Source organism: Lepisosteus oculatus, chromosome 10, assembly GCF_040954835.1.
Source record: "Lepisosteus oculatus isolate fLepOcu1 chromosome 10, fLepOcu1.hap2, whole genome shotgun sequence".
Lineage (NCBI taxonomy): Eukaryota > Metazoa > Chordata > Actinopteri > Semionotiformes > Lepisosteidae > Lepisosteus > Lepisosteus oculatus.
Genome location: NC_090705.1, coordinates 7,974,411 through 7,998,909, shown reverse-complemented (window position 1 = coordinate 7,998,909; position 24,499 = coordinate 7,974,411). Strand labels below are relative to the sequence as shown.

The 24,499-nt window shown below is 44.5% G+C and overlaps 1 protein-coding gene across 1 annotated transcript; it reads right to left on the bottom strand.

Annotated features, from left to right (window-relative positions):
- Positions 1-7,087: 7,087 nt before the first annotated feature.
- Positions 7,088-23,479, bottom strand: azin1b (antizyme inhibitor 1b). Its single transcript, XM_006636113.3, has 12 exons — positions 23,296-23,479; positions 17,479-17,619; positions 15,524-15,724; positions 13,530-13,703; positions 11,993-12,165; positions 11,201-11,335; positions 10,708-10,789; positions 10,376-10,450; positions 9,886-10,051; positions 9,576-9,694; positions 8,897-9,108; positions 7,088-8,553 (listed from the first exon to the last, which is right to left on the bottom strand). Exons 3-12 carry the CDS (start codon positions 15,623-15,625, stop codon positions 8,442-8,444), a joined length of 1,350 nt encoding a protein of 449 aa, XP_006636176.2. The 5' UTR covers positions 15,626-15,724; positions 17,479-17,619; positions 23,296-23,479; the 3' UTR covers positions 7,088-8,441.
- Positions 23,480-24,499: the final 1,020 nt, after the last annotated feature.

The following is a 24,499-nucleotide window of genomic DNA, read 5'->3' as shown; positions in this document are numbered from 1 at the left end:
GAATCCACGAGGCAGCGAGCAGGCCGAGTTTCGCATGGAACAGCGCCAACACACAACACCAAGAGGATCCCACAGAGGGAGAGTGGTGGGACTAGCTGATGGGGGACTCATGCCCACCTGTGTCTGGACATCAGTAACTGGCCACCATGATACTCAGACCAAAATAAGTCCACAACTGCCTCCTAAGTGCGTGCAAGGCAGAATGGACAGAGTTGTGTTTCTGTGTAATTTCTTTGCAACCATGCACCTGCACAGAGATCTTCTGAAACCAAAGACTGAGTTCAGAATGAGTTTAAAATGAGCTTCTGTCTCATTAAGAACAAACAACAAGCTCAGTGAAAGAGATCAGTAAGCCCCTGTAATTAAGGGCTCGTCTGGAAACCAGAAAATACAGGGGCCAAACACTACATGTTTTTGATAACCAGTGACTTTACCCAAATGCTAATATCAACTGATATACATACAACATGATTAGGTTTGGTTAATTCTTGATATGTTTTCTTGGAAGTGGTTTCAGTCCACGCTGGGATTGTGTTACTTATACTGAGCAAGTGTATCTTGCGTTGAACACCGTGACAGTCTCTTAAGTAGCTTTGCAAATCTGTTATCCTTACAGCAACTCTAGATGGTGGCACTGGGCTTCTCTAAAGATGTATACTTGGTTAAAAAGGAAGCAGAAATGTGCACTCTAAAGAACCTGTTAAAAAAAAAAGTCTGAATTCAAATAACCGGGCTAGGCATTATTGAGATGTCTACTATGCATGCTCTGCACAAAGTCACTGCCTTGAAAAAGTTGCAGGATGTTTCCTTGTCAGCACCCACTCTCGTAGTGTTAAAGCTGATTGGCACGGCATTCCGAACGGTTGCTTTTGGATTACACTGTTCAAGGACGAATACACAAGCTGTACAGCTGCACTGAAGGCTGAAATTCACAGTGAACACTATCATTGCTGAAATCTATTTCTGTGTTTTTATCTATCTTATTTTCAAATTATATTTTTATTTCAGATTTAAGCCCCATGTGCCTACAGACGGCTGTCGGGTGAATTGCATTGCCAAATTTAAAACCACTCGGGAATAGCACCGCTAAGTCCATTAAAATGACCAAATTGGGGATGAATCTCGACAGGCACCGTTCTTGAGAAGGTTCCTGCTCTGACTTGTTTTTTTTATTTTGAGAAGTTACGTCTAAGAGCAAGAAGACTGGACAGTCAGTATGGATTACATGTGGACAACTAAAGCTCATATCAGTTGCTTTTTTATCTCTAGTCTCCTGAGGTTTCATTGAATGGGTCTGCAATCATTATATTTATTCATGTTCTGAAAGTCCATACATCTGCTTTCTGCTTTATGTATCCCACATGAACACAGGAAGAATGCACAAACTCCACACAGAGAGCACTCCAGGACCAGACTTGAATCCAGTGCCCCAACACTACAAGGCAGCAATGCTAACCACAGCGTCACTGAGCCACCCGTTGTGAGAGTCGTTATTGGGATCCTTTTATCATTTCACATTTCAATGGCCTGGATGGCCCGGCGTCAGAGCTCTTCCTGTGGCCAGTCAGGGGGAGACAGCCCTCCTTGTTCTGTGTGCAGGGGAAGTGTGCAAGCCCACACTGCAGTCTGATGGCTCGTCGGGCGAGAGCTCATCCCAGCGTTCCCAGCATGAAGTGCCCTGAGGGTACGAGACTCCTCCAGAATGGGTCATAGCAGGGTTCGGCACCTCCAGTGACCAACACTTAATGGCTCTACGCCACTGCCGTTTCACTTTGTCACCTTGGTCTTGTGTGTTGGCGCTGTTCCATGCGAAACTTTCTGTAAGTAAGAACCTAGTAGATAGTCTGGAATAGTAAAGTCTTGTTTAACTATCTGGTTAGACATCTAAAGCTTTAAATGTGTAATGGTCTTACAAAGTCAATTTTTCATTCATTGAATTGAATTCCTTTTTGCTTCTGTTGTGAGTGATATTGTACAACACTTAGGAGTTTCTCCAACTGTGTTAAAATTATAATCGATAATCCATCCCACTTTCGAGGAAAAGAATCCCACTCAGGGATGAGACTGAAGTTCGACTGAGGCGATTCTCAACAACCAAAGCATGTTCATGAATTTAGTTATGGCCAAATGTAGTACTGGTTACTGCTGTCGTATTGAATTCTTCTTGTTCTGAGTCATTTTAAAACAAGACATCACAAGTATGATTGCGTCAGTGTTCCTTTTGGTGAAAAGAATCTTTTGATCAAGCATTAAATGCATTTACTTCTACTCAAGATGTTTCAGGCCAGTTTCCAAGTTCAAAAATCAAAATTGTTCTATGTCTCACTTTCATATCCTGTTCAGCTGTTTCCCCACTGTACATATGTCTCTGTGACTTTCCAGAAAACCTGTTATTGTAAAGTCTATGGAACGTGGACATTTTAGAGTACATGACTTTCTGTTATTGTTCTTTAATCTCTGCATTTCAGCAATCTTTCACAACAGGAAATATCTGCCAACTGCAATCCACAGCATTAAACAAATCATATTTTTATTAGCCATTTTCATGGCAAAGACAACCATACCACCTGTATGCATTCAACATTTGTCCCCAGCTTGAAACAAAACTGGGTGAAAGTTCTTTTCTGTCCTGTGGTCTTCTCTGTGTCCCTAGTGGGGTCAGTGAATTGTGCAGATAAGTGTTCTTCACAGCTTTCCTGAACAAGTTCGCAACACCTGCCTGGTGACATCATTGTGAATGACTGCATCCCTTTTCACCGGGCAGAACAATCAGCCAGAGACGCCCCTTGACACAGAAAGCAAAGGTCAAAAATGCAGTCACATACCGCATGTCCCTGTGTAGTCCAATTCCACTAAGCATATCAGCTGACAGGGAAGGCCTGCTGAGCCCAGAGGCTCCGGTTAAAAAACAGCCACGTATTATCCCTGTGACAGACTGGAGCTGGAGGCAGGCAGTGAATCCAGTCAGCCCTCTTCTGTATGTGCGAAGCTGCAGTTTGCGTGGCAGACAGCACTCATGAAACTGCAGCAGGTCACAGCTTGGCTTCTGGGGGCTTGGCTACGCCGTCCGTTCCAACAGGAAATCGTGTCTGGAGTTCGCCTTTCCAGAACTGAAGGCAATAACCATAGCTATTTGTGTTGTTTTTTGGCTCGTCCGAATCTCTTTAAACGCATTCAGTAGTGTTTCAAATTTGCAAGACTGCTTTTCCTCACAAGACAGGCTTGCGAGCTGCTCCCCACAAAACCGTCAGGGATATGATGCACGTTCATCTTCACAAACGAAAGCAGCGGTTCCAGGAGTTCTCTGTAATCAGAGGGATCATCCCTTAAGTGTCATTGGGCCTGCTTTTAATCTCTCAGTGCCCTTCTCCTGATGCACCAGTACACTGATATCGTGAGACGCGAATGCTCTGTTTGTCAAAACATCACCAGCAGTCTGTGTTCTGAAACAGAAATCCAGGGAAAGATGAATAAAATAAGCCCTTGCAGCCCTTGTCTTGAGGTGTTCTGATAGCAAGAAAAAAGCCAGAAAACAAATCTTATATATTGAGCGTCAAAAGAATCTTCGCCCTGTTAGGGTGTATGTTTTTTTAGAAACCATACAGATATTGGGTCGTGATTAAATGTGTTTGGCAGAGCACCCCCGAGGAAACTCACACGAACATGGAGAAAACCTACAAACTCCACACAGATAGCACCCCCAGGAATCAAATCCAGGTCTCCAAAGCCGAGGTAGTGCTGTCCTGCCTGTAAATTTAAAACTTAAATGTGATAGCACATGTGACAGTGCTATCCCTCGGCCTATTGTAACCACACATTCCATGACACACGCTACCCTTGTCACATGACTTTTTGACTTTTGTTAGTGTCCTGGTGCTGGACTGCAGCTTTTATTTTCACTTACTGTTTTCCCAGAGCTGCTGCTTTCTCTAAGCCCCGTGTTCCCTTCCAAGATCGGAACAGTTGGTTCCATTTTCAGGCGTAGAGCCATCCTTTTACACCTCTCAGCCATTTTCTTCCTCTCGCACCAAGCAAAACTCCTCACACTCTCAATCGGTTTTACACCTTTGGCTTTTCCCTGGAATACCTCACGCTGAGCCAGACACTGACGCCCAGCTGTCTCTCTCTCTCGCTTTCCCTCTCAAAGTACCTCCCTCCCTCTGTCTGTCTGCCTGCAGCTTCTCTTCATCACGAGCTGTTGCGAAGGTGCACTGCCTCTCTCCTCCAGCGCTGGTGCCTGCTGTTGGCCAGTTTCCACCTTGCTCTAGTCCAGGCCCAGACTAGATGTCTCTCCCTGGATTGCTCTCTTATCTATCATTGCTGGCAGGCTCAGTTTCCTCGTGGAACGCCCCACTCTCGCTCATCCCCAGGGTGTGTGCTTGGAGTCCTGACTCCTCACACCCATCTCATCTTGTCTTAAGCCCACATCCTGGCCCACAGACACCTTCTCTCACTCCACTGCACCACCTTGATTAATTCTCTATTCATGACCGTCCCTCCTACACTTGAGCTGAAGCACTAAATCCCCTCATTAGTGAGAGGGGTGTTGAGGTGAGCAGTCTTAAACTGCTCCCTGGGGGATGAACACATTTGAATTGAATATTTTGAACTGAATTGACTGTCAAGCCTGATAAAAATCAAGAAAAACACACAAAGGAAGCCCTATGCCTCATAAAGAACAGCGGTTTCATGTTATTGGCACGCTTGAGGCTGGACTAAGGCAGCGTGCCGTTGCCTGCCGCCTTCAATGTTCATAGCTAACAATTTCCAACCTGACAAGTAGAGTCCAGCATCTGTTTCTTGGAGACCACAAGGCACCACACCTCTCCGGGATTCAAAGGGAGGTCCTGGTGTGTTGGTGTGGGCGGGAGTGTCTCGTTGCTACACAACGCCAGAAGATGACGTTGCAGAGACACACCACAGTGGTGTTGATGTGAAGACCGGTAGGGGTCAGGTGGGGACCCAGGCCAGCTGCTGTTCTCAGACGAGCTGCCTTGTGATCCCTTCTGCTGGAAGAACCTGGTGTTGTGGTGGGGGTTTGAGCATTATTTCAGGTCAAAAAAGGCTACATCATGTTACAGTAACTGAAAGCCAGCTCACACCCCAGATTCATGCCGGCAATCTCTGGCCAAAGGAGCCCCAACCTGATCTCCAAATAGCTTTGTTTAACAACTGAGCCACTCGAAAGCCTCAAGCCATGTGTGTGGAATTTCAAGTCACATGGCCCATCTTGAGAACGTGGGAATGGGTAGTGTGACTAGTGGTCACATGGCTTAACAGAGTTACTGTATGAAGTTGTCCCCATACTGAGCCCCTTACAGTTCAGGACAGTCTATAAAAAAACACAAGACTGGAATCTCCAGTTTTTTTTATAAATCTGCCTACATCTCGGGAAAGATGGTAGAGCAGATAATACTTCAATAAAGATGCATTGAGAGAATCCTTAATTGTTGGTGTGTGGTGTGGTGGATTGAGGGTTAAGGGGAAATTGGGCAGAATTGTTAATGTGGTTAATAAAATAATTGGCCGACCACAGGAACAGCCTAAAGAGCTGTATTATACTGCAGTTCAAAGGAAAGCTCATCTTCTCCATGGTGACCCCTCCCATTTTCAAGTGCTAACTTCAGAGTAGTGTTTTAAAATAAGACTAGTGATCCCGAAGGGAAATGGCTTATGTTAAAATGCCAATGGTGAAGAAAAATATATTCAAGAAATATTTTCTTTCCTGCACAGTTGGTGTATTAAACACAGTTAGGTGACTGTTTTCCAGATGAAGCTATCGGATTGGTGTAAAGATAGTGTAATATGGTCCAAGTGAGATGGGTGAATATGTATTGTTGCACAGTTAGGACTATTGTTGGTTTTTAAGTTGGACTCATTTTAGGTCGAGAGTTATTCGTTTTGTAAGCTGATGCCAAAGACAACGTTTCACCCATTTGGATGGACAATCAAGTTGTTTAGAAAATAGAGCTGAAATCGTTCTTAGCAGATAAGCACCATCGGTTCGCAGAAGACAAACGTGAGTTCTCCTCTTTATCCCAGACAAAGGGAAGGTAAGGTCAATGTACATTTTTGTATCTTGTTTTGTAGTTAAATCAGCATGGGCTTCTGTATTGCTGAACCAGTAGCACCTCTGGGGAGGGGGCAATTATTTCTGCCCCTGAAGGCAGATTCTTACACTACACCGGCACCCTCACCAGTAAAGCACTTTGAGTGGAGTGTCCAGAAAAGAGCTATATAAGCATAATGATATACTGTATAATAATAGTTATTATTAGTGCTGCACATTTCCAATAAACCTTTATACAGGGAAATGAGACAGCAACATACTTTTTCAGGAGTGGTTCTTGAACACTAAATTAAAAAAAAAAATCGAATGCCCTAAGGCCCATTAACACAATTGCACTTTTAGTTACATGAACATGTAGAACTGCTGACCCCAGCTTGCTGCTGGCCCAGAGGCTTCTTGTAGCTTCCCAAGTAATAGTAATATTTCTTCAGGCTTTCCTGCTCTCAGGGATTAACCCAAGGATCAGTACTTACACCCAAGTACACACAAGGCTGAGGTAGCCATGGCCTTCAGAAGGGGGCACAGGCTTGTCACTCTTAACACATCTTTCACCGAAGCAGAGGGAAGTAACTAGAGAGGAAGGACATCTATCCTACAAGTACGAAGACAGTTTCAATTAAAAAAGCATGCTCTTTTTACAGAGCTTTTAGGTCATTGTTGCATTGTGTAGTATAGGGAGGATTTTGGCTTTCAAGTCTTAATGCTTATGTAATTTCTCCGTGTAATGATTTGGCAAACATTTGCTGCGATATGATCCAAGAGCACAGAAAAACATTTAAGTACATGGTCAGCTCAGTGGCAAAATGCAATTCTGGACCTGGGATGCTATTTTAGTGGAGTTTGCATGTTCTCCCCCTTCTCATGGGTCTCCTCCAGGTGCTCCAGTTTCCTCCCAGAGTTCAAAAAAAGAATATTAATTTAATGCACCCTGGATGGGCGAAGTTAAGTGTATGATTTTAATAGATGGTACCATGCTAAAGAGGTGATGGTTGTGGGGAAAAAAAAAACAGTACACAATTATTCAGTCAAAGAAGGTGTATTAAATTATTTACCTTACAAGCACAATTTTACAATCAAGAATGGGCAATGGTCCATTAGTGCTTTGGAGAAAGTTGTATTTTGCATTACAGTGCATCTGTTCATACAGATACAGAATTGCAAAAAGTGGGTCATTACAACTCGTGATATTCAGACAAATTCCCAGCTGAAAGGAACTTTAATGACAATCTACCATGAGGGCAGTCTGTGGCTGCTCTTGGTAGCTAAAGCATTGTGAAAGGTCCTTTCTCCCATAATCGAACGCACACAGTGTTCAAGCCAGGATACCATCCTAAATTTCTGCTGGGGATGCACCCATTGAAAAATAGGATCCTTCCTGCAAATGAAAGCCCTTAATTGCAGAAGTCTGGTCTATTGCTTTCAGCACAACTCTAAAACCCCAAATCTCTGCTTGCATCCTGGGCTTGAGGACAGCATGAACCGGAAAGAACTACCATGCTCTCCAGAGACTAAACAATTCTAAAACCATCAAAGAGTGATCATTGTGCAGTTAGATGGCTTTTAAAAAAAAAGCCTGGAAAAGCCCTGGGTGCAAGATTAAAACAAAACAAAACGGTGCACCTCGAGATTAGGATGGCAAATCACACCTAGAGCTGTGAGGAGTAAAAATTCACCTGTAAAGAAAATACTTTTCTGTAACACTGCCAAGTGTCACTACAGCCATACTGTAAAGGGACCCTACATCTAATAAATGGAGCTAAAGTCTGCCTGTATATGCTGTACAACCCGTTTAGCTCGACGTGACGAAGTAACCGGACCTACACAATGGTTTATTGCAATTCTAAGTGGGTAGGGTCAGGTCATCATACCACAAAGTAATGTTTCACTTTTTTTCCCCCACTACGCTACAGAGCAAAAAGCACAAATTTACATAGTCAATGCATTACTTGACATTTTTCTTGAAATCAATCTGGTTTTCTACAGACAACTGCAGACTTACAAGACTGGCAACAGATAATCTGTATATATAATATTATATAAAAATTAAATTAAAAAAAATGAACACATATGTAAACTTTAATTGAGCAGGAAACCCAGCAGTGGGATTCCATCTCTACCAAGTCATCCATTTTGTTGCATATTTTACTGATGTGGGCGAAGTGGCTGGGGTGGGGTTGGGGGGGGGGGGAGGGAGGGAAGAGTTTGTTACTTTTTCTGCAATGGCAGAGCAATCAAAAACTAAGACCCTATATGCCTGGTCTCAGGTAACACTCATTTCTTCACAAGTCATGTCCATGGTTTCTTTCCACCTTGGAATGTTGACCAAAGCAGACCAGCAGAAGACCAGCTCGGGCAACTTGGCTCCTCTGCACTAAGCTGGGGCAGAAATGCGGTCTTCTTGGCCCAACTGGAAGCAAGAAGGAATCGCCAAGAAATTCTTCATTGCGCTTTCCAGGGTAACTCCAGCATCTTGCATCTCGTACCTGTGGTGAAAACATTAAACATTCAAATTGATCTCGGGGGTGTCTGGAGCATGTCCAGTGCGCTGAGCCAAAACAGATGAGCATACTCCCACAAGTGCCAAAAGCTTTGTTCACTCCAGGCTCGAGCTTGGTGGCCCATTGCGAGCCAGCCCCCCCACAACACAAACTGGCTTTCTAAAAATCACTCATGCAACTGTTTAGGTGCTGAAAGTAAAGGGACTAGAAAGAACCACAGGCTTTTTTGACAAAAGTCAGAAGCCATAAGCCAGAGATCAATCGAAACGTACGTCTAAATGTACTCCAGCTTTAAAGAACAAAAGGACTTCGCAGACTGAAACCTTACCAATCGCATGCAGAGATCAGATAGTAAATGGGGGGCTTTTGGAAGTCGCCGACGGACTGTCCCCCCATTGCGTTAGCCCCCATGTTGTTGAAAATCACCCAGTCTCCAACTTCGAGCTCGGGCAACAGGCAGTGCTCAACAACCTGATCCAGACCATCGCAGGAGGGGCCCCATAGGCTGCTGGCAAACACTGGCTCTTCCTTGCTGGATTTCTGCAAATCATTAAAAAATAAAGTCAAATTATTTCAGCCTTTACGCCACCTCGCAAGATTTATCCACCTGCTAGCTCAGACCTCATGTGCAGGTGTAAACTATAGTGTGAACTGTAAATTGGGACTTGGCATTACAAAAAAGCACCCCCAGGCGATACACTTAGGATGCAACATGTAGGTAAAGAGAAGGACATTCACAGTGGACAATGTGCACCAATCAAGTAACCAGAAAATGCAAACAAAGTTACACACAGGAAATTAAAAAAAAAATATATATATATTTTAAAGCAATTAAAAATTCAATTTTCCTTGGGGTAAGAGCAAATACTGGGAAAGCCATTGGTGGAAAGGTCCTTGGAGTTGACAGAGCTGTCTTTTCACAATATACATTTCTTTAAAAAAGGTACAGTAGCATTTTCTTTTTACACGTTACTTCTGCCACAGAAAATCTTAAGTGCTCCATCTACCTTATGAACTGAAGGAGCAGCAATCGCCTTTTCCAAGAGTTTGCTTGCAAAAGATCCATACACTCCATCATTCATATAATACACAAATGCTGGCTCGTCATTCAGGGAAGGTTCGACGTCTGGAAAAGGCAAAGAGAGGGAATATGTGAAACACTCAAATTTTCCCCAAGAAATACAAACCTGTAATTCATCAGGCAGACAAAAATGTAGATTACGGGCTCTAATGTCCTGAAATTATAATGAAATCAAAAAGCATATTGATCTCCGATGTCATGCTACCATGTTTGCAATTTGGGGAAAAAGCAATTACCTAGAGGATGATCATACTGATCCCTTGCAACCACTTTTTTGGCAATAATATTGACAGCCAGAGTGAATGAAGAAGCGACATAGTAACTCCCAGGTTCAGCAATAACAGACACCCCGGACTCTGGTGGGAAATACACATCCAGCAATGGCCTCATACTGCGATATATCTGCACAGAATAAAAAAAACAAACAAACATGTCACTTTGCAAGTACTCCGTTTACACTGGAGAGCTGTTGCTACAGCAGGATGCTCTACTGGAGAAACAGGAGTGAAGTAACCTGCCAGGGTACAGCAGGAGTTGAGCACACAGCCCTGTAATCCCAGGTAAAGAGCTCTCAACATCTCCACACAGCTGTCCATTTTTTGTAAAGACTATTTTTAGAGGGGTGAAATATAGCCGAATGTACATTAACATTAGCAGCAATGTGCAACACTGCCGTTTGAATTGTCGAGCTGTGTACATTGGTCTGCCATTTGCCAACAGACTTACCTCTTCCAGCTGTGCCTCTGACCCACAAAAGCCACCACCAATATCCAAAATGTTCATGTTAAAGCCAAACTCCTCCTGAAATAAGAAACCGGTCAAATTAGAAAAGGATTACCACTGTTTACACTGTGTAATACTTCGGGGTACTTGCCCCCTACTGGTGAAAAACTATTCATTGTATAACTGACTGTATGAGCGTTTCTTTAAAATGGTATGCACTTTCAAAATAAAATGTTATAGGAAAAAACGAGTGAGAATTAATTCTCACAGCATGTTACCCTAGGTAAATGAAAAATCCATCCTGAATCTGCAGTGCTCTTTTCGTCCCCACTTACCCCCATATCAAAGACGCAGCGAGCATCAGACAGAGCATGGGTGTAGGCCCGCATATCCTTGCAAGAGCTTGAAATGTGAAATCTGAACAGAGAGAAGATGGGAGTCAGAATAATTACTGGGAAAGAACACCCTCACAGCTGCCATTTCATTACAGGTGTTCTGGCTTACAGAGAATAAACACAGTCCTACAAAGGCAATCTTCACACAAAAAAAAACCTAGACACTAATCGAGGAAAGTGGCAGGGGCGTAGTTTCTTCCAGTCACAAAGAATCTCAAATCAACTCGTGTTGCAAGCTGCCCTGGGTTCCTGCAGAGAAATGTTTGAACGAGGAGAACCTCTGATCACTCATCGACTAGCAACCAAATGGGCCAGACAGGAAGGCTGTGGACTATAAGGAGGACTGAATGGCATCCTACAGCCTGAAACCTAACAAGAGCAAAGGACCCAGTGCTTCAAGATGTGAACGGCGAGGTTAGAAACATCTACTCACTTCACCCCCACCACCTGAACGCCCCTTTCCTTAGCGCTTTCCAGGAGGTGCCTACAGTTCTTGAGTGTGGAGCCAAAGGCCATGCTCATCTCCTCCCCTTCGCTGTGGGTCTCCGTGGCGATTTGCAGCAGAAGCCTAAGAGAAGGACAAGGTGATTGTGGCACACTGGGATTACAGCATAGCCTGCAGACTGTCACAAGCAGAAGGGGGGGGTTTAGGTTGGCGATGCTCCTGCTTCATTGTGCTCCAGCCACAGGACCTACACAACACTCAGCCTGTACGGGAGACAAAACTAGCCATTAGAGCCTAGCAGCCACACCTGCGGGCACGGGGGCTGTGGGAAAACAACACTACCACACCACTTCTTTTCAAAAGCTGAATCCATTTGATTTTTAAAAAAATCAGCCGTGCATCAATTGCATTCTTTCTGGAATAACAAGGGTCCACATGCCAGCTACAAAATGCATGTCAAGGAACAAGTACAGGTTTATTCCATGCAAAAAAGAAAATGTTTTGGCTGTGGAGCCTTCTCTTTTCAGGATGGAATAAATCTGTACTTGTTCCTTTGCAGCCTACACATGCCGATGCAGCTCCCTACTTGAATTTATTTCATGTAGACAATGACAAAGCAAGCTAATTACTAACTCAAGCACTGCTTTCAGCAGAAATCCACTCTTTGAATTAATATAGGACTTTATCTCGGTGCATGATGACAGGCATGCATGTCTGCACAGTTCAGGGTGAAAATGCTTTCATGCAGCGCATGATGTCGGAAAGCCCAAAGATGCTTACCTGGCATTTGGATGACAACGTGCGATCTTCCGAAGTTCCGTCTCGTTGTCACACACTAGGATATCTATACCATTCTTAGCAGCATTTGTGACATGGGACAGCTGTTTACACAAACTAGTGAAGAGAATGTTCTCTGGAGCAACGCCGCAGCTCAGCACAAGTGCGACTTCACTCTGAAAAGGGGAAAAATACACTGAGCATGCAAAACACCTTCGACATGCCAATACCTTTGTTTTCAATCCCAGACTCCATAGTAGGCTTCTAGCAAAAATGCCAGCCTATTGATGCACTTGGATGCAGGTCCATAAATCAATAATACAAAATCAGAAAGTGTCATTTCCTTCAGAATAACAGGTACACTCCAGTATAGGCCTGTCATGGAACAGGTACAGGTTTATTCCATTGCTGAAAGGAAAGAGACACCATTTTTTCTGAAGAAGGCTCCACAGCAGAAACGTCGTCTCTTCTCTTTCAGCAATAGAATAAACCTGTACCTGTTTCTCTGCAGCCTATGCATGCTGACCCAGCTACCTACAGTATGTGAGCTTCACAAGCCTGTCATGGACAAAATGGGTCCCTCAGAGAAACAGTAGAACAGGTATACATTTAGCCACTAGGTGGCAGAGTCTTTCTAGGGGAAAGAGCTCCCATTAAATAATCATCGCATCAAAAATAAATATTATAATCCAAATTTTGGATAAATATAGGACTTTTAAGAGCTAAGGGTCTTTCATCAGATCATGCTATAGAGGGCTACCATCTTTTTGTGTCAAAAGAAAGAACGTTTCCACTTCATTCTGCAGCAGAACATCAGTCGATTTTTCTTCACCATTCCGAAGATCCAGGAAAATGAGTGTTAAAAAGGTGAGAATATAACCCACCGCTATTTCACCTAAACCTTAAATAAACATCTTTAATAGAATGCATTTTAACTCAACCCCAAAAGTGATAGCTGCATTCCACTAAGTTAAAGAATTGTATGAAAAAGCTGCAGTCATAATTGGTTGTCATGGTCACAGAAAGTCACTGCAAGCTGTAAATTAGTAAAATAACTAAATGCTATGTGGTTTTCAGAGGACTTTTACATAGACTGTACATGATGGGCTTCAGATCTTATGATGCATTCTTTGAAGGTTTTAAACCGAGCATGCACTAAATCAAAATTAGAGGAGCCCGTAAACCCAACTGGACTGCTGACACTTAATCGTTATTGGATTTAAGTTTTAAATGCAGCGTGTCAATTTGATGCCTACACGTCGCTGGATTCGGAGCTCAAGTCAAAAACGGCAGACTGCAGACTCCCCGCCACTAAAACACCGAGCACAGAAGAGGTGCTAAAACGAACCTGACTGGTGTTAAATTACATGGGAAGACCACATCAAGGTACCACAAGACACCTTTGACCTATATCAGATCCTGTGCCTCAAGGCCGACGAGCGAACCATTTAAGAAACGCATTAGCCTTCCTCACGAACGCGCTGCTGGTGGAGAGCCGAAACCGGCAGCGCAGTGGCGGCTAGCCCGCGAAATCGATCACCTTGTTGGTGCAGGCGAAGCCGGCCCCGAGCGCTGCCAGGATCTCAATGACAGCCTGGCTGTTGTTAAACTTCACAGCGTAGAAGGGCTTGATCTGCGTCATGACGTTCTGCCACAGGGTATATTTCTTCACTATGTCCCCAAGGTCGGCCACAAAAAAGGCATTCTTTTCAGCCTGAGGACAAAGGACAAGCAGATCAGTCTACCTGCAAAGGATTTAAAACAGACAACACCTTTGATGTTAACGTTAAATCCTTTCGTACAATGAGCTGGCCTGCCAAGTATACAGTGTGTTTAAATATATATAAAATGTGCATTGTTTTTTTTATTTTTATAAAAGTACAAAAAAACACACACAAAAAGCATTAAATTAGAGCAGTTGTCCCAGCCCTGATTCTGCTTGAACACCTTCTGCTGGCTTTTGCTCCAGTTGAGCTCTTCATCACAGGTGCAGTGATTTCAGTTTTCCATTTGAAGGATATCGATCACGTTTAAGAGCTGAAAGCAAAAGGTCAAACGGGATTCTGAATTGCCATCGATGCAGTTGTGCTTCTGGCCACGCCCTGGACCGAGGCCGGCTCCGAAAGCCAGGAACGACAGCGAGCACCTTGGGGAGCAGCTGCTCAAAAGGGTCTGTGCGCTGGAGCTGCTGGGAGTGGTAACCTTGAACTCGGGTATTTCCGACACCCAGGACTGACTGAAGTTACGAGTTAAATAAAAAGCCCAGACGAACATTTGTCTTGAACTACAACCAAGCATTTATACAGACTACCCGCATTTTCAGTTAAAGCCAAGATGTCAGGCCATGATCTGCAAGCGGGTTTCGTGCCTGTAATTGGAAGATCTTGAAGTGAAAGCTAGACTAGGATGAGATCTGCTATGCCTCCTTCTCAGGTACAGATCAGGGTGACAAACCTGTTCAGCTCAAGTAGAAGGAATGGGGCTTCGTGCCGAGGTTACAGTGCCTTTCAAAATTAAATCACCTCCAGGCGTTTCAGCATGGTTACCATCTGAGCTTGTGGCGACCACACTACCAAATGGGAGTTTAGATTTTGAATTTCACAATTGATTCTAAAGGGATTAAGCTATGGTGACAATGGGCAGTATGTTGGAATATTTTCGATCTGAATGGGAAGCATGGCATTTGGCACAAGTCAACCAGTCTATCCCCAGTGCCAAGCATGTAAGTGGCATCAGGATGCTCCACCAGCAAGGAATGAAGGATAAGGAGCATCTGAATAAATTCACAATTTCATGGTCCATTTTTCAACCGGAAAATGACCATGACTGCAATGCCCAAGACACGCAGGAGCTACAAGATAAGAACACAAATGTCCTGGAGCATCTCAGTCCAATTCCAGATGTGAGGATTGTATCACACCAACGATTCCCAACAAACGTGTTAATACTGGAGCAATTCTGCCATGAACAGGCACAAACTACACAGCCCAACTATGCAAAGCCGGTAAAGTGTCTACCAACACTGACCATAGTACCTGCTGCCAAGAGCACATATTCATATAAGCAATTAGCACATATCAGACTGAACATTTGTTTTGCAGTAGCAAAATTCAACATTACTAGAGGGTGAAAGACTCCGTAGAAAACTGTACTACTAAGAAGCATTTCTCTTGAAGAAGAGTTCAAGGCATAAAGGGGTTGCAGGCAGATCAAGTGATCATGTCTGAGCAGAGCAGTCACTGAAATTCAATTTGAGCTAACTGCTCCATACGGCACTAAGTGAAGTGATTTTGCATCTCTAATTAAAATGTGTGTGGTGGGTCCTTTCAAATTCCTCAACCAAATCGCACATCCATAACTACTAAATCTGCTGTGAAATACTTTTTAAATAGTTTTCTTGTCTGAGGAGAAAGATCAGGCAACAAGAACACACAGGATTAAAGAACTTGATCGCCACTTAAAAAACAAAACAGCTTACACATTTTTAGAACTTGGATCCCCCCTTTTGAAAAACATTTTCCACGCGATCCTTACCAGAGCCTGCTCACAAATATGGTTATCGATGACATCTCCAAGCGTCGTGCCGTCCTCCAAAAGGTCAATAGTGTAGTTTGGTTCATCGACAAAACCTTTCATCTCAGCCGTATTCCGCAAAGCCGACAATCATAAACCAAGTTGACTAGCAAATCGGGTCACTGAGCCTTGAGTTGGGATCCTTAAAAAATATGCAACAAACTGCAAAAACAAGAAACAGAATGACTGGCGCTGCTGAATAGATTAAACATCACAAATGAAACAGGCTGTACTGACAAACACAAGGGTGTGATTACACTCTTGCTCTAACCAGAATTCTGCAATAAGCTTATGATGTCACATGGGCAGGATGTGCCGCCTGCCTGCCTTTGGGGCAATCTGAATTACCACTTGTATGGGGGGGGACATTTTGAAGGCAAATATTTAATAAAAATAAACAGACTGAAAAGGAGAATGACAATGTACAGCAGTCACTTCTAACGAAAAACTGATTGAGAGATTTAAGGATGTTCTACAGAAATTAATTCAACACCGAACAAACCTGCAAGCTGTCGATGTCGGAGATGTTACAGACTTAATCCGGAGCTCTAAAAATCAGTATTGGACTGACGAACATGATCTACTCCCCAATATTCTGCAGAGCAATTCTGGGACGCCAAACAATTGAAGGTTATTGGACAAAAAATTCAAAAGGCACTTATTAAAACCGAGCCACCGAGAGTTGTACAATGGTAGGTAAACTTAAGTCTTGCACTCTTTCCAACATCTTTCAGCTTTGCCGTTCTGCTACAGCTCTTCATAACGGCCAACGGCTACATTTGTTTTTGCGTCTTCATTTTTATTCTCTTTTCTTTCCATTCGCAACAAAAACGAGTTACGACGGTTTTAGAAATCTTTGTGCACATAACAGCGTTCGCCTTCGGAAGGCATACACCCTAGTTACCCAAAGGGAAGAAAACGGAATGTTTTCCGACTCACGGACACACAAGGCTGCTTGTATGCCTTTGTTCACAACTTTCCTAGAGGGCAGAGCCCCCTTCGAAGTGGAACAAATGAAAATCCCCAGGCAAAAAACACATTGGCAGCCACTTCGACTTAGCAGGCGCTGTTAAAACAATGGATGTAAAACCCATTGTCGCCCATCTTCTTCAATACCAATTACTAGCAACCACTACTATTAATCCCCAGTGGCAATAGCCCATAAAGGGTCCGTCTTTTAGAGACCTTAGCTAATTGGAGAATTAGCCAAATATAAAACTGGGGGCTGTGGGTTAAGATCTGCACACGTGATAAAGTTACATAACACCATGTCAGGGAACGCCACAGCTGGCTGTGCCAAAAAGCATAACAGTGCTCGATCTTAGTAACAACAGGCCTTGTTCAGGTCACTGGTCACGGCTCTTGTGCTGTCCTGCGCTCGAGTGGGGTCTTTCGAGTGGCTTTTGACCACTCGGAGAGCCATTTGTGCACTCAGGTCTGCTGGACCAGTTCCCCAGCTCTTTGCAGCTGCTTTTAGTCCTGGTCACCTGACTGGAGATTTATGCTTCCAGACCATACTTCTCACCCCTTCCACACAGCAGCTCGGTTAACAGCTCAGAGTCTGCCACAGGAACGTGCAATACCCCAGCAAGAACAAAAAAAAAACTGCGGAGGCATTTCTCACTGACGTGGACCATTTAACAGTCCTCTCATCAGGCCCACGTAACAAATTTTCACTCTACCAAATGACTATCTAGGTGAGCGAGCAGAAAATACTGTGTGCAATAAAAGTGCACGGAATATCTAAGCCACAAATATCCTATAGAAAGCTTGTATACACATACTTGTCAAAAGAGTCAAAGTGAACGGTGTAAAATACTAAAGCACACAGAATCGTGTCCTTCAGTGTCACTTCTACTGTATGCTCCACAGGGAATTCCTGCCGGTTTCCCCAATATAAAGAAGTCTCTACTCACATGGACAAGTCAGGAGATGGACCTCTCCCACTATCAGCTGGGATCCCAAGGTGGCTCAGCGTTGAAGTCAAACTGCTCTCTGTAGAGGGCTGCTCCTAGGCCTTCTGGGTAACTGTTGTACACCTGCACAGAGAGTGCGCCCTGAGAAAGACAACAGTAACGGTCAGACCACAACTGGACACAAGTCCCACACGGGGAGGGGACAGAGCAACTGGACACGGGTCCCGCACGGGGAGGGGACAGAGCAACTTGGAAAGAGTAAAACTTTTGCATTAAAGCTTGCACAAACCCCCATGTCAAAAATAAAGATCCTGTTGGCCTTGGAGCCCACATATTGCTTTTCAAAGACTATATTGGGTTAAGAGCAAGGAGCACTGTCCATTATTAAAGAGAGGACCTTGTAAAACATCTCTGAAGGGCAGCTCCAATACGATTTCGTTGAAAGCCTTTCAAACAACCACAGGAACTGCAATCGCAGTTTAAGTCTAAATTACTTGCGGACACTTGGGTCATTTTTTAGATTCCATCCAAAGCCACGAGATATACCGTGAAAGCTTTTCTCGCTCTTCGCCAATAATGAATTATTATTGTTGTATAGAGGTTAAACAGATGTTTATATAACATCGAGGCTCCATACAATCAACGCATTCAAAATTACACACTATGAGGTTTTTGATCACCAGATAAGCTCCATAACTCCAAACGTTCCACCACTTCTCGTGTGCAGGTCCAGATGCTTCTTGGGGAAGGACACAAACAACTATTGCCGGTCATGGCAGATTTCTTTAAATAAGTGGATTTTATTTACCGATCATACACATTTTAAAAGTCCATGGTGGACTGTTTGAAGGTACACTTTTCCGAGGCTCAAATGGCTAGTTAAGACGCGTTCAAATACTACTTGTTCTCTTCCAGTTCTAAATAATCTTTGAGGTCTGCCATTCACACCCCTCTGCCCGTGTTTAAGAAATATGGAAATAAAAGCATTCCTACCGTAGCAACAGACGAACTGTTCAGCCATTGTCTAATGAACAGCTGCATACACAGTATGTCAGAACTCAGATTCTCTCATTTCTAGACTGAAATTCTTTTCATGTCTATTTTCTGGACAAGACTGCACTGGCTATGGTGGCCCTGAGCAGGAACGAGTCTGGCAGCGCCGACACATAGACCTGATCAGCCCCTGGACAGATCGCTGCGGGATCACCTGCCCCTCCCCCCGTGCAGCTGCGGCCAGCTGCCGAAGGCTGGCCCGCCCGTGGCGCCCTCCTGTGGACTGCACTGGCAAGGTAGCTCTGCGGACGTGGACGCGGGTCAGAAGGACAGGGCAGCCCCCAGCCAGACCGCCGTTTCCGTGAAGTTGTACCATTGTAAGCGCCGCACCGCGTCACGCCGCTGGAAAACGGATGCTTCCAGACCGGCTCTGCCAGGAAACCAGGAAAAAAAAAAAGTCGTCGGCTCGAGCGATTCGCCAATGCAGCACCGGGCAATAAGACTGGCCTCTAATCTGCTCCAAAGGTGCTCTTGTGTTACAGGGAGAGTCCACCCCTCATCACACTTCTACTGCAAGCAGAAAGCTTGTCAGGACGTCTCATCTCATCTTCCATTATATCTGTCGAGGGGGAAATCGCAGTCACCAATGAATAAAACACATCGCCCTCAGCCTCCATCCCTGATGTTGCCTGGCCCAGAAAAGACTACAGCCGTCTCTCCGCTGCCAACATCGCCTCTCCCAAGCACGCAGATCATTTTCACGCAGACCGAGAGCTACTGTCGTACGAGAACAAGTTCGCATGTGTACCTGCTGGCACAGCGTGGTGACTCAGTCCCTCCCAGAACAACGCCTGTGCCTCACGGCACAGGGTTCATCTGCCAACTGTGAGCAGAACACCTTATTCTGAGCAACGCCCCTCACAAACTGGCCATAGTCCCCAGGTTAACTTCATTGCTCAAGTGGGGCGTGTCAGAACAATTCCTCTTCTTGTGTAAATTTAAATGATAGGATAGTTTGAATAGCTATTTGTACAGATTCATAAATCGGTCTTTCCAATGCAACTGAAATACCAAACAATTTAACTTCTGGCGCTTCATGAAATCAGACGATTTAAGTGCATTAGCAAACTTACTTCAATAAGCAAATACTACTAAACCTACAGAGTCATGCGACTTGAATACAAGTCCTTCAGAGAGCGACAGCCGCTGTAACTGAAATCTGCATCTGAAATAAAAATAACAGCATGACCATTACAGCACAGCTTTCCACACTACCTTCACGGTTAGCAGCTGCCTCGGACGACAAACTTCGGGCACAAGACGGTACAAACAAAGTGAAAATATACGGCTAGAAAAATATGACACAGAAAGGTACTCAACACAAACCTCCACTTTTCCAGAAGGATGAATGAGACTGGATTTCTAAGCGACCCATATTTCAATTCTTTGTCAACCGCAAAACCACTGCTGAATGAAGGCCTCATTTCAAGATGTATCCCATGCTTTGGGGTAAGATTCCGCACAGTTTGGCTGAGTGAATTACATATATACTTTCTCGCATCATTTGTGTTAAGCCTTTTTAGACAACAGAGGAGAAAATTGGTTTACAGAAAAACATAACTGCCATGATTCCTTATTAATTAGTGAGAAACAGAGATCCGATACCATAATGTTATTCAGGATATAACACATTTGATTTAGATCATTACTCAGTCAAAAATGACAGGATTAACACAGATTTGTTCACGTACAGGGACCTAAAGTTTAGGGGTTTTATACAGTTGGCCAAGGAAAGGGCCCTCAATGGTCATTTTACTTTCTATGCATATTGCGTATCCATATTTGAAGCTAACCTGGCACTTTGACTTGGCAGGTTACCTTACTGAATTTCTTAAGACTGTTCTGTGCAACATTCTTGATCTTAAATCTCAAGAGCAGTTGTTTTGCTCTTTGCCTTTGGCATGAGCCCATCAGATCTTCGCTTCTCCCTGGTAAGGATCAGGACAATTCTCAGTCTACCCCTGAAGCACAGGGCGGAAAGCAGTACTACACTCTGAGCAGGACACCGGTCCGCTGCCCACAAGGGGGACAATTTTGTGAGAACTAAACTAGCCAGCATGTCTTTGGAAAACTGGAAGAAAACGGACAACCCAACAAACAGATCCCCCAGCAGACTGAAGGAACACGCAAACTAACCCAAAGGAGGTGCCTCAGTCTATAACTTAGCCCAGGACGCAAGACAGCGACACGTCACGGTGCTGCCCCCTAGAGGCCAGCCCTACATTTATCACCCTCACTCTTCTACGATGAGCCCAGACCCAACACCAACAATTCAGACAAAGCGCAAACCTCACATCCATTTGCGACCATTTCCTCAGGCGGAGTGCGTGTTATTTTGTCCGCAGCTGTATGTTTAAAGGGCGATATGAATTATTTCCCCCCTGAGGGACACCTTACCTGCTTGAAGTAGTTTTTAACCTTTGTTCGTGCTCACGCAGAAGCACGCTTGCGTTAGACCACTGCAAGTTAAACCACTTTTAAAACTTCAAATCCCTCCGTATGAAAATCCCAAGATTTTTCAAGACGTAATGGCAAGTCAAAGATTAAATACAGACACGAGCATTTTTGGAGTCGATTAAAATGTAGTTAATCCCGATGGCGAACGTTATGCGTTTTAACCACCAATTCTATAAACTGACGCTCACAAATTAATTGCACAGAAAGGCGAAATTGCTATTAACTTTTGGGGAAATCCAAAATAATAAATAAGTTACGCTGGCTAACAACATTAAGAAATACAGGCTATTGCACTGACAGGCTTGGGCAAATTTAATGTCCCTTTATTATAACAACCAAATAAACGAAGCATGAATTTTATGAACCTCATTTAGGATTACTGTTCATAGATCCCCGTGGCAAACAGAGCTCCTTTGTAGTGGTGGAACGCGATTTTAATAAAGCCTTCATTTGATCCTGCTAGGTAAAACCCTTAATACTTAGCGCAATTAAACCTCGCTTAACACCTCTTTAACCATTTCGCTCCCGAACCAAAAAAAAATCATAACGTTTGGATGCAAAAGAGCTAATTAAGCCGCCTGCAGACCATAGTGCTGCTCATGTCCTCTCCCTTGCTAAGGGAAATGAATGCAATCCGCAGTATTGCACAGTACACGCAGTGCTGTTTTTTTTCCCCCTTCTGCCGGAACACGATCAAGCTAGTCCAAACCAGAATTCGTTTAAAAGTCCCGCTCAATTTGCAGCCAGCGCTAAAACGCAGCTTGAGAGAAGTCTTTTGCTTCGCCGCGCTTGTTACAGTTGTATACATTCATCCCACTTCGCCTCAAAAGTGACAAGCAGGGCGACAAACGCAAGACCTGCAGACCCGGGGATAAAGTGTTGCAGAAAGATACTCAACCGCTTCTAAAAGATCCCCTCTTGCTCCCCCCCGCCCCCGATTCTAATTATAATCCGTTTCCTTTGATGGAAACTTCCCCGACACAAAGTGAGGGGGTGAGGGACAAAACAACTTTCTAGCACAGAGATTTGAAGCAGTCTGCACTTTCCCCGTCGTTACTCAAATCGGTCACACGGTTAAGCCACGCCAGCTGCAAACCGCAGCGGCAACCGTGGCTGCCAGGGCGCTATCTGCATCTCCAACACACACACCCCTTCCGTGAACATTTGCCTTTAACCGATAACCTGGCGTTAAACTGCCCCCCCCGCCGCCAAACTATGGGACCACGGTTAGTTACACACGAAAACTTTTTAACGGGAACCGGAAGTCGCAGGTGACCGAAAGGGTTTTTGAACCCGGGTCGGGTTAAACCCCCCGCCAGCAGCGCCCCGGTTATAACCGACGCGCTCGGCGGAGGCGGGTCTCCCTGCCGACCGGCCTGCGCCGCCGACAGGAAACCTCCGCAAGGGAAGGACACCGGGTGACCGAAACCACGCAGAATGAAGAGTCACACGCCTCTGCTGAACGAGGCGGCAAAATCGCACAAGCGACGTATTATGGCGAAGAATAAAACTCCTCACGGTCACAGGTTCACCGTGCTCCTGGCAGGGACACATGCTTGTGCGAGACCGTAGCTTCAGGCTCCGCGCTCCCAAAAAGAAGCCGCGCTCCTTTAAACAAACGCAGTTCCGGGCCGTAACTTTGTTGATTAATCTTCCAGTTTCCCCTTAAAATACACCCAATCGAGACTCTTGGGGTTTTTCTAAGGGGTCTAATTTTATGAAACTTGGCTGCGCCGAAAGTGCAGCCGGCTGCGTCTCGGCAGCCAAGATCCCGGATTGACATTTACATCATGACCGAAGGAGGCGACAGCGGAAGAACTGCCACGAACCAGAAAACCGTATTTATAATTTTCAAAAACCTCCCTATTTTTTGAGGAGGCGTGCTGGTTTAGCACGATATTTTAAATCGTGGCAATAAAGTAACCAAGGCCCTTAAAAACGTATAACCATGTATCTCAAGCTGCTGTTAAATGACAGAAGGACCCGGATTCCCTGCGCTCAGTAACCTTAAGCCTAGAAACACAACATGACCGATGCACTTGCGGCGTTAATTTGTTGCTCTTTCGCATTCCTTTAACCTTCCCAATATCCCGGTTCCCTTGTTTCATTTTTCAAGGACCACCAGAAAAACTAACCGCGGTATTAGTCTATCCAATCGGATATATTCCAACCAGCAACAGCTAAAGCATCTGCTCCGTCCACCTACACTGTTAGGTACGATCGCCATGTTGTAACATGTTTCTCCTGCCGCTGTCTCTGTAGCCTTTTTTTTTTACACAAACAAACGCGGAAACGGGCATTACTTACGTGAGATAACGGCCCAAAGGTTTTGGTAAATCGTCTTCTCTTTTTCGGCGGAATTTTTAAAGAGTAAAAGGGGCACCAGTTGTAGAAAGAAAACTGGCTTTATTTGCCATAAGCTTGGAGTGACGAACACGCTGTAAATGGAGTGGTGCGAATGTCTCTCTATCATACAACGAAATGGAAAATGACCAGCCGGGGCAGTATTTATACAGCAGCAACACTGCCTAGCTTTGACGACGAGGTGGGAGACAGAGAGGGCGTGATTTTTATGACGTGCCGTATACTATAGTAACTCTAAACGAGGTACTTTTTATGTAGTTTTGTGTGTAGCGGTTACATACTGCGTCCCCAGCCTGCAGCAGTTGAGTTTTGAGACACTGCAGTTCACTACAGATTTTTTTTTTTAAAGAATGAAATTTTATCCATCCATCCGTTTGTTAACTGCTTTTTCCAATTCAGGGTCGCAGGGGAACTGGACCCTATTCTGGCAAGCAACAGGTGCAAGGATGGGACTCCAGTCCATTGCAAGGCGCACATGCACACCAGGGCCAGTTTTCCCAGTCGACCTGCCAGTATGTCTTGATGGGGAGAACATACAGACTCCACACAGATAGCACCCTAGGAATTGAACCCAGGGCCCCAGCACTGCAAGGCTAACCACTGCTCTGCAGTGTCGCCCCATGTCTTCTTACCCCCTGAACACCTTCACCTGGTTTTATGGAGAACAAGAGTTTTGTTCTGGCATCTTATTTAGTTTACGAAAAGAGCTCGTACACCAGTATGGAACCAGTAACTGGAGCTTGTAATGTCTTTTATATGTGTGACTGGGGAAAAGAGCAGATATTCATGTACAGTATTTTCCAGGACAGACGTGTTTTATTCGAATAGGTTTTCATGGTGGTGTTAAATGTGTTGCGTGTCATGACAAAAAAACATTAGAGTAGAATTCGAAGTGTGTTGGATTTTTCACTCATTTTTCCTGCATTTTTGTTTAGGAACGCTTTTTAAGAAATTTCAGGCACTTATTAACGGCAATGAGCCATTTCATCAAGAATCCTCGACAGAATGCATTCCTTTCATGGTTATGTACCACCGTTCAACCAACAACTCCCCTCCTGTGACCCTCTCTTTTAGCTCCTCGTTTTTATCAGTGCATCTCTGACAAGTCATCTGAGGGGCTGGACCTGGGTCCTTTTTTCATTTCCTT

Excerpts from the sequence above, each read along its gene's own strand:
- azin1b (XM_006636113.3), bottom strand. The coding sequence starts at position 15,625 with ATGAAAGGTTTTGTCGATGAACCAAACTACACTATTGACCTTTTGGAG. Across the intron at positions 13,704-15,523 it reads ATATTTGTGAGCAGGCTCTG|GCTGAAAAGAATGCCTTTTT; the intron begins GTAAGGATCGCG and ends CTTTGTCCTCAG. Across the intron at positions 12,166-13,529 it reads GCTTCGCCTGCACCAACAAG|AGTGAAGTCGCACTTGTGCT; the intron begins GTGATCGATTTC and ends TCCCCTTTTCAG.